The sequence below is a fragment of the Cebus imitator genome, unplaced genomic scaffold (genome assembly GCF_001604975.1).
Source record: "Cebus imitator isolate Cc_AM_T3 unplaced genomic scaffold, Cebus_imitator-1.0 Scaffold229, whole genome shotgun sequence".
Lineage (NCBI taxonomy): Eukaryota > Metazoa > Chordata > Mammalia > Primates > Cebidae > Cebus > Cebus imitator.
The window spans coordinates 1,064,283-1,075,073 of NW_016107544.1; the positions used below are offsets into that span (position 1 = coordinate 1,064,283).

The window sequence follows — 10,791 nt, forward strand, 5'->3', positions numbered from 1 at the left end:
AACTGTTTTAAAATTCATATGGAACCAAAAAAGAGATTAAATAGCCAAGACAATCCTAAGCAAAAATAATAAGCTGGAGGCATCACATTATTTGACTTCAAACTATATTATAAGCCTACTGTAACCAAAACAGCATGGCACTGGTACAAAAACAGACACATAGATTAATGGAACAGAGTAGAGAACCCAGAAATAAGGCTGTACGCCTTCAACCATGTGATCTTCAACAAAGTCAACAAAAACAAGCAGTGGGGACCCTATTCAATGTTTCAAACAGAAGATTGAAACTGGACCCCTTCCCTACACCATAAGCACAAAGTCAATATGGATTACAGACTTAAGTGTAAAACTGAAAATGATAGAAATCCTGAAAGTTTACCTGGAAAATACCATTCTGGATATAGAAAGTGGCAAAGACTTCACGACGAAGATGCCAAAAGCAATTGGAACAAAAGAAAAATTGACAAATGGGACTTAATTATACTAAAGAGCTTCTGCATAGCAAAAGAAACTATCAAGAGAGGAACAAGACAATCTACAGAATGGGGAGAAAATATTTGCAAACTGTGTATCTGACAAAGATCTAACATCCAGAATCTATGGGTAACTTAAACAAATTCACAAGGAAAAAAGGAAACCCCTTTGCAAAGTGGGCAAAGGGCATGAACAAACATTTCTCAAAAGAAGACATACATGTGACCAATAAGCATATGAAAATATGCTCAACATCACTAATCATTAGAGAAATGCAAATCAAAACCATAACGAGATACCATCTCACACCAGTCAGAATGGCTATTATTAAAAAGTCAAAAAGATGCTGGCAAGATTGTGGTATAAAAAGAATGCTCATACTGCTAATGGGAATGTAAATTAGTCCTGCCATTGTGGAAAGCAGTTTGTAGATTTCTCAAATAACTTAAAACAGAATTACCATTTGACCCAGCAATCCCATTACTGGGTACATACCAAAAGGAATGTAAATCATTCTACCATAAGAACACATGCATGCTATGTTCATTGCAGCATTATTCATGATAGCAAAGACATGGAGTCAAGCTAAATGCCTCAGTTGACCAGATAAATAAAATGTGGCATATGTATGTATACCATGGAATGCTATGCAGCCATAAAACAAATGAGATCATGTCCTTTGCAGCAACATGGGTGGAGGTGGAGGCCATTATTCTGAGTGAACTAATACAGGAGCAGAAAAACAAATACTGCGTGTTCTTATTTGTAAGTGGGAGCTAAACACCAGGTACATACAAACACAAAGAAGGGAATGCCAGAGAGTGAGAGGGTGAGGATTGAAAAACTACCTATTGGGTACTATGTTAACTACCTGGGTGATGAAATAATATGTATATCAAACCCAAATGACACTCAGTTTACCTGTATTACAACAAACCTGCACATCTACCACTGAACTTAAAAGTTAAAAAAAAAAAAGTCATATACCACATCATCAGAATGAATGAATGAAGAAAAGAAATCATATGATCATCTCAATAGATGCAGAAAACACATTTGGCAAAGTTCAACATCTTGCATGATAAAAATTTTTAACAAATCAGATATAGAGGGAATGTATCTTTACATAATAAAGGCCATATATGACAAACCCATAGCTAACATTATACTCAATGGAGAAAAGCCAACAGTTCTTCCTGTAAGATCAGGGAGAAGACAAGGATGCCTGCTATCACCACTTCTAGTTCCCACAGTACTGAAAGTCCTACCCATGGAAGTTAGACTATAATACAACAATAAATGCACAAGAAACAAAGGCAAAAATAGACAAGTAGGATTGCATCAAACCCAAAAAGTTGCTGCATAGAAGAGTGAACAATCAACAGAGTGAAGAGGCAAACTACAGAATGGTAGAAAATATTTGCAAACCATTTATTGGATAAGGAACTAATATCCTACATATATAAGGAACTGAAACAACTTTATAGCAAAAATACAAATAACCTGATGTTTAAAAAATGGGCCAAAGACCAGAATAGACACTTTTCCAAAGAAGATACAGAAATAACAGGTATATGAGAAATTCTTGACATCACTAGTCATCAGGGAAAGGGAAATCAAAACTGCAGTGAAATATCACGTCACACTTGTTAGATTGCTTTTGCTAAAACACGTGCACGCACCCACAAACACACATCCTGCAAGGGGATAATACGTGTTGACTAGGATGTGGAGGAAAGACAGCTTCTGTACTCTGTTGGTGGGAATGCAATTATGGCAAACAGTATGGAAGTACCTCAAAAAATTAAAAATAGTACTACTATATCATTCAGCATTTCTACTTCTGGGTTTATATGCAAAGGGAATGAAATCAGTAGGTTTAAGAGATATCTACACTCCTTTGTTCATTGCAGCACTATTCACAAGAGCTGAAATATGGAATCAAGCTAAGTATTCATCTATGGATGAATGGAACTGACCTAAGTGTTCATCTATGGATGGAAGAATCTGTGATATATATACACAGTGGAATACTATGCAGCCTTAAAAAAGATAATCATGTTATTTTCAATAACATGGAAGATCCTGGAAGACAATTACTGCATTATCTCTCTTATACGTGGACTCTGAAAAAACAATCAAATTCCTAGAATCAGATAATAGTACGATGGTTACCATGGGCTTGGTGGGGAGGGATGGAAGGAAATGGGTAGATACTGGTTAAAGGGTACAAAGTTTTGGTTTAGGCTAAACATAGTGGCTCATGACTATAATCCCAGCACTTTTGGGTGCTGAGGGAGGCTCACTTGAGGGCAGGCATTTTAGACCAGACTGGGCAACATAATGAGACCCTGTTTCTAAAAAAATATTATTCAGGTGTGGTGGTACATGCCTGTAGTCCTAGCTACCTGGGAGGCTGATGTGGGATGATCACTGGAGCTCAGGAGTTTGAGGTTACAGTGAGCTGTTATTGTGCCACTGTACTCCAGCCTGGGTGGAAGTGAGACCGACAAGAGAAGAGAGCCTGTGCAGGGAAACTCCTGTTTTTAAAACAGTCAGATCTCATGAGAATTGCCTGAACCCGGGAGGCGGAGGTTGCGGTGAGCCGAGATCGCGCCATTGCACTCCAGCCTGGGCAACAAGAGCGAAAGTTCGAGCCTCCAAAAAAAAAAAAAAAAAAATGGTTTAGTTTAGACAGGAGGAATAAGTATCTGGAGATATAACATGGAACATGGTGATTGTTATTAATAATAATCTGTAGTATACCTGAAAATTGCTAAGAGAACAGACTTTAAATGTTCTCATCACAAAGATAAGTATATGTGTGATATGATGAATATGTGAATTAGCTTGATTTAATATTTCTACAATGTATACATATATCAAAACTTCATGCATATCATAGGTATATACAATTTGTCATTTGTCCATGAAAATAAATTTTAAAAATACCATGTTGTATACCTCAAAGATGTATAATTTTATTTGCCAATTATATAGAAAAGTCTTATTCTGTCTCTATGTATCAATCTATCAGAACATGGAGGAGTTGGGGACAATAACAAAAATGCCATGTATAAAAAGTAACATAAAAAATCAGGAAACAGGGAAAAATGGCATAAATAATAATATTTTAGTGGTAGCAATAAATCTAAGAACATCCTTTATTAAAAGAAAATGTATGATTTGGACCAAATTCAGCTCACCAGAGAACTTGACTAACAAAGAACGATTAAAGCAAAGTGATAGGTAAATATGTGTAAGTAAACACCAGTGGAAGATAACCTTTGAGCTATTAATTTCTCCCTTTAACTTGCTTCCGAATTGCCCTTCTCCCAACCTTTCACTTGAATACATTTACTTTTCTCTGTGTGTTTTTCCTAAGTTGGTGGGTGATTTTTCACTTAAGATTTCATTTCAAGAAAGGATTTTACTGATATAAAAACATGTTTCCAGGATCTTCGCATTAGGTCCGTATCTGAATTTCATTTTGAGGTTTTAGTCTTTGACTCGCTACGTTAGAAAGACTAGATGTGCATCGAAATGGTGCTTTTGTTGCCTTAGTAATGTTTGGACTCCAGTGTAATGTACTTTGTGCCAAACACTGTAATACATATTAGAGATCCAAAATAATAATTTAAAATTCAAACGTGGTAAAAACTTGAACAACAGACTTCTTTTTCCCCCATGTAAAATAAAATAAATGTATTGGCAAAAATTTGCAAGGCAAGTTGCTCTTTCTCTTTCTCATAAGAAATACTTTATGAGACCCTTTAAATTTACCATTTAAAATATGGAGTAGAGTGGCTACTGGTTCCTAATTCTCTTGCTTTTTCTTCTCTGCCTCTTAGTGTATTCTTACTTTTGAGATTATCATCATAGCAGCCCATAGAAGCTTTTCGATATTATCTTGGAAAATTTCCTGTCTACCCTCACTTTGTTTTAGTTTATAAGCAAACATTGATTTTATTAATTCACTTATTTACTAAAACACTGAGAGAAGAAATCGAAAAAAATATAAAAAGAAGAGGTTAAAGATAGAGTTTGAGTTAAATAGGTCTCCATTTAAACTGATTTAAATAGCTAACTACAGGCATTTTGGCTAGCACTGATTCAGTGTTTGATATGGTTTGTCATAGTGTATTTATGTTTTGTTGTTGTTCTTGTCATTTCTCTCTTAAACCTGGTGGCCACTCATTTCACTTTCAGTCTTACCTTGCTTACAGGCAGGTCTGTAGCGGGTATTTCCATCCCACCAAGTAACATGAGTTTTCTTACCTCCCAGCTAGGCTCTGCATCCTCAATTGCCATGTATGTGGAAGCATGGCTGCTGTTTCATTTCTTCCTTTTTGTCCAGCTGTACCAAAATTTCCCTTTTATATTTTAAGATCTGTATAATGTCCACATTGGTTGTGTTTATCTGCATTTGCATATGAACAGCTTTTTGTGAAGACAAATTTTCATTTAGCACTTGTTATTGATGCTGCCATCTCATTTCCTCAAATGATGCCACATTTAGGAAAGAGGTATAGATACATTGTTTATCGTATTCTCTTGAATCTTGCGAGATTTCTTTTCTTTGATTAAAAAGTAATTAAAAAAATCAAAGAGTTTCTGTTTTTCATTTTCTTTTATCTTATGGATTTATTTTAAAAGAATTCATCTGCAGGTAGATTCAGGCAATTCGCTTTGAACAGAAAATTGGTATTTGAGTATAGTATTGAAATCATTCTATGGTAGACCAAGTTTCTTTCTTGAAATATCTAAATTTAATTTTATATTAAAAATGGATTTGTGATCACGTTTTCATTGTTTGTACGTCTCTTTTAAGTAAACTTTACTTGTCTTCCAATAAATTTTCCCTGTTCTTGTCATGGCAGGTTCATGACTTGCAGAGTGAACTTGATAAAGGAAAAGAAGATACTGAAAAGAAAATTCATAAATTTGAGGAAGCTTTGAAGTGAGTAAAACTGTAATGCATTTCATTTAAAACTACCCTTTATTAAACTGTGAGCCAAATTAAGTAACTGGGACCTAGGCACTATATTTTTATAAAAGTCTTGCTATGGATTAGTTTGCATCAGTTTTTCATCACAAATCTCTATCTTCAGAATTTTATTACTAGCCAGTAATTTTTTTTTAAAAGAAAAATCAGTTCAGCTGTTTTTAAGTGATAGAAATGTAAGAAAATAGAACTCAGTGGTTTCAGATGCTTTCTCCCTCTTAAACGAAAACAGATTTTTTTAAAAATGAGATTTAGGTCTTAGGACATTTAGAAATTCTGCTGTAGATTTTGTTGAGCGATTGGGAAATGAAATGTTCCAGTTGTTATATTTGAAAATGGATTACTATACAGGCATTATTTAGGAAAGGTTTTGTCTTACGATATACTACTTAGTGTTTTAGTGTTCTTAAGTGTATACTGAAATATTAGGTTTTATTTGTCTTCTCCATTCATTTACTAGACTGATTGGGCCCTCCTATTACTAGGTTTGACCTTGCAGTTTTTAGCTGAAAAAACATTGATTCATTTAGATAACTTAAAACATAAATTATTATGAGGTCTGAACTCAATAAATATTGAGTTCCCACCATATGTCAGCCAATGTGTGGTACATTCCCATAAAACTATATACTCTAGTTGGAGAGATATTAAGACATTTGGCAATTTGGTACAGAAGTACAATAAGTGTTTAATTGGAGGAAGGTCAATACAGTGACTGACCCAATAAAGTGATTTAAGAGGAGAAGCTTTCTTGAGCTCAGTATACCTAGCTAATTCCCAGAGAATCGGTCATTTCATTTTACCTGCTTCCCTAAACCTCCAAATAAGAATGACTTACAGAAAGGCCAAAAAGAATACCTAGGATCAAGCACATTTAGTATCTAGTTCTGCTTGGGAAAATAGCCAATTTGGGCTGTTTACTTTGAAGTTAGACCTCACAATAATTTACTCTCTTCCTTTCAGACTACACTATTATTTCTATACTGAGTACTGCACTGTTAAGATCATCTAGACATTTAGTCAAACTTAAGGTATTACCTATATGTAAGATGGAGAAATAATCTACGGAAGAATTTTATTTAACATTCTAAAATGTCTTCTTTTAACTCCAAGTAAAATTCAGTATTTTGACAAAGACCTTTGAAGTACCTAAAGAGGGTTACTTGGCTCAGAAAATGATTATATTGTACATAGAAACCTGCAGAGACTTCAGGGCTCTTTGACTTTCTACCAGCACCATTAAAAGATACTGTATTGTTATATACATAAACTCCTAATATTCCACGGAAAAGATCTTCCTGAACTCTAATTGCACTTAGGGTCAACTTAATACCTAGTTAATCTAAGTACTTCAAATGCCTAATCATTAAGAACATCATAACATCTTGAGCTGTGTTCTACACGTGTAGAAAATCTCCATTTTAGAATGTAGTATTATTCATTCATGTAGTTATTCTTTCTTTCATTCATTTAATAAGGATTTATTTCTTCTGTGAAATAAATCAGGGAAATAAATCAGAGAAAACAGGGATATATAAATATGAATTTATATCCATATGAAAATATGATACATGCCATATAAGGCAAAATACTTTAAAAACATAATCAGTAAGATGAACTGGTAATGGGAGCATCTTAGAGAAGAAAAGGTTTTTAACTGACTTGTGAATGAAAAGTAGAGAACAGATAAACTATCCTGAGAGCTTGGTCCCATCCTCTGCTGTCTCTCTAGAGATGCTAGCCTCTACTAGTTTTGGCTCTTTCTTTTCTATTTCCCAGCTCTCTTCACCTTGTTACATTACCACATATGCTTCTTTCATAGATTACCTTTCCTTTTCTCCTAGCGATTTCTAGTGTCAAGTTCTTTGATTCTCTCAGATTATAGAACTTTGCAACCATGTAGGGGTAGTCTTGTGAATTGGGATGACATATAATGTGTTTGAGATGTTAATGGAAAAGTTGAGTGGCTTTATTCTGATATAATGATTGTATTAAAGACAGAAAAAGACTGGAAATTGTTCTGTGAGAGGATGATGCAGTTGATATTTACATTCTCTCGAAGCAGTTGACATTGTCAACTCATCTTTGGTTTAGAGCTCAAGTTGATATTTCAGAACCTATCATTATTTAAGAAGGAGGATTGTAGTCACATTTTTTTTACGTTAAATGTTAGATCCTTAAGGCACCTGTTGCTATTTTTTCTAAGAAATAAAAGTAGTTTAATGTTGTTGCCTTACTATTCTTTTCAATTTTTGTTCTACACAAGTACTAAATACTTTTGCTTCCTATTTCATTTTTTGCTATAGAAGATAATTTTAGTAACTTCCATAAATGGGAAACTATCTGAAACTTTAATGGCATGAATTGTACATGTTCATTTTTCAAAGATAAGTAATTAAATCATGTGGGGAGCTAAATAGACTCTAATGAAAGGAGAATGACTGTTTACTATGTAAAACCAAATAATTATATTTTTGGAGGAGTTAAAATCCATCAACAACAAATGTGGATAGTATAAGTTTGGTTTATTCCTTCTTGAATATTCTTGTGTTATCAAATTTAATTTTTAAGTTTTTGGTTCTATAAACATAATAAAGCATTATTTTGAGACAGTATATGGTCTGTTTTAAAGTAATCAATTAAAACTTCCAAAGCACCTTTTTGATTAACTTTTTCAAACTCCTTCTTTTACAATAAAATACAAAAATGCCTTAACATATTTATTCTGAGATTTTAAACTCTTTTGCATTGTCATAAACACTTTAAATATTTTTAACCCTGACATTAATATAGACAGGCTTTCTATTTTTCAGTTAGTATTAAATAATAGCAGTAGTAGTTTCACTAGAATATGAAAAGAAACAGACAGAATGGGAGAAAATATTTGCAAACTGTGCATCTAACAAAGATCTAATATCCAACATCTGTAAGGAACTTAAACAAATTTACAATTCAAAAACCCACTAAAAAGTGGCCAAAGGACATGAACAGACTTTTCAAAAGAAACTACATGTGATCAACCATCATATGAAAAAACACTTGCAGACCACGCTGGGTTGCTGCCACTACTGCCGCCATTGTGCCAGCCCCTCAGGTCTCCGCAAGGCCGGGTGACTCTCCAGAATGAGAGACAAGCCAATTTGGGAGCAGATTGGATCCAGCATCATTCAACATTACTACCAGTTATTTGATAAGAATAGAACCCAACGAGGCGCAATTTACATTGACGCATCATGCCTTATGTGGGAAGGATGACAGTTCCAGGGTAAAGCTGCCATTGTGGAGAAGTTGTGTAGCATTCTGTTCCAGAAGGTCCAGCATGGCATCACAGCGCAGGATAGCTATCAGCCCACACCAGATAGCTCCATCATCAGCATGGTTGTGGGCCAGCTTAAGATGGATGAAGACACCATCATGGGGTTCCATCAGATGTTCCTATTAAAGAACATCAATGATGCTTGGGTTTGCACCAATGATACCTTCAGGCTTGCCCTGCACAACTTCGCTGACCTCCTCTCAGCAAGACATTCACGCTGTCTCCTGCTTCCTCCTCTTCCCAATACTATTTCCACTCCTCCAGATGCTCCAAATATCCTGCACAAATGAGCAGGGCCATGGGGGGAGTGGGCACAGTGTGCTGCTGCCACCAAGGTGTTGTGCATGATGTTTGGATGCTAGACTAGTTGCATCTGATGGGAGAAGTTTGTGTTGTACCAGTGCATGCCTTCAAAAGACTTAAGTAATGCAAAAGATTGTCTTTTTTTTTTTTTAATCTACTGACAAGTTGCTCTAGTAACCCAAAGAAGGATAAAGCAGCTGCCTCACTGCCCAGACATTGATTTGTTCAGATATTTCAATGCCTCATGCTATAATAAAACCACAAAATTTTTCTTAACAGTTAAAAAAAAAAAGAAAGAACCTCAACATCACTGATCATTAGATAAATGCAAATCAAAACCACAATGAGATGCCATCTTACATCAGTCAAAATGGTTATTACTAAAAAGGCAAAAAATAGCAGTTGCCAGTGAGGTTGCAGAGAAAAGGGAACAGTTATACGCTGTTGGTGGGAGTAGTTCAGCCATTGGAAGACAGTGTGACAATTCCTCAAAGACCTGAAAACAAATACCATTCAACCCAACAATCCTATTACTGAGTGTAAACCCAAAGGAATAGAAATTGTTCTGTTATAAAGACACATGCACATATATGTTTATTGCAGCGCTATTCACAATAGCAAAGACATGGAATCAACCTAAATGCCCATCAATGATAGGCTGGAAAGAAAATGTGGTACATATACACCATGGAGTACCATACAGCCATAAAAAAGAATGAGATCATGTCCTTTGCAGGAACATGACTGGAGCTGGAGGCCATTTTCCTTAACAAACTAATGCAGGAACAGAAAACCAAATACCGCATGTTGTCACTTATAAGTGGGAGCTAAATGATGAGAACACATGGACACATAAAGGGGAACAGAACACACTGGGTCCTATTGGAGGGTGGTGGGTAGGAGGAAGGAGAGGATCAGGGAAAATAACTAATGGGTACTAGGCTTAATACCTGGGTAATTAAATAATTTGTACGACAAACCTCGAGACACAAGTTTACATATATAACAAATCTGCACATGTACCCTGGACTTAAAAGTTAAATTTAAAAAAAAAATGCTTTCAGGATTATATCACTTAAATTATGAGTAAATATAGGAAAAATAATTTAGTAATCCCTAATGGAGTTCATTTCAGCAAGTAAATAGTTCCTGCCTTTATAAAACTGATACAGTGAAAGTATTATAAGAAATGATGAATAAAATATTTATCTTTAGTTCTAGAACAGACTTCAATGACTTATAAATGCATATTAACATGTAATTAAAATTTAAAAAACATGTAGAGATGGTAGATATTATTGGACTAGATATAAAAGTATTTCTGTATTTAAATTCTAAATTTGCTTTGACTTGAACTCTTTCAGGTGGTTTTGGGAACAATTTGAATTTAGTGTGGTTTAAGAGCATAAACTCTGGACCTAGCTGTCATGGTCTAACTTCTAGCCTAAATTACTAACTGTGTGACCTTAGGCATGATGCCTAATTTCCATGAGATTCAGGCTTTGCATCTGTAACATGAGGACAATAATAAGATCTTCCCTCTAAGATTGTGGAGAGGCTTAGAAGAGTTATTATAAAGCATTTAGAATAGTGCCTGTTAACAAGTGGGTGCCTAGTCAATATTCATTGAAAGAATTAAATCCCGTTTTCCTCTATTTTTCTATAGCCAGACATTTAAATTTTCTCCCTGTAC

At 34.9% G+C, this 10,791-nt stretch overlaps 1 protein-coding gene and 1 pseudogene across 8 annotated transcripts in view; both read left to right on the forward strand.

Moving 5' to 3' along the window:
- Window positions 1-10,791, forward strand: part of CEP112 (centrosomal protein 112) — a 646,693-nt gene that overhangs the window by 170,672 nt on the left and 465,230 nt on the right. For all 8 annotated transcript variants that reach the window (XR_005195271.1, XR_005195272.1, XM_017497316.2 and 5 more), the window contains one exon: window positions 5,355-5,434. Coding sequence is in view for 6 of the 8 variants with exons in the window: in XM_017497316.2 (XP_017352805.1) it covers window positions 5,355-5,434 (80 nt within the window). In the remaining 2 variants the exon portion in view is untranslated. The remainder of the gene's footprint in view (window positions 1-5,354; window positions 5,435-10,791) is intronic.
- LOC119466793 lies at window positions 8,340-9,276 on the forward strand (annotated as a pseudogene).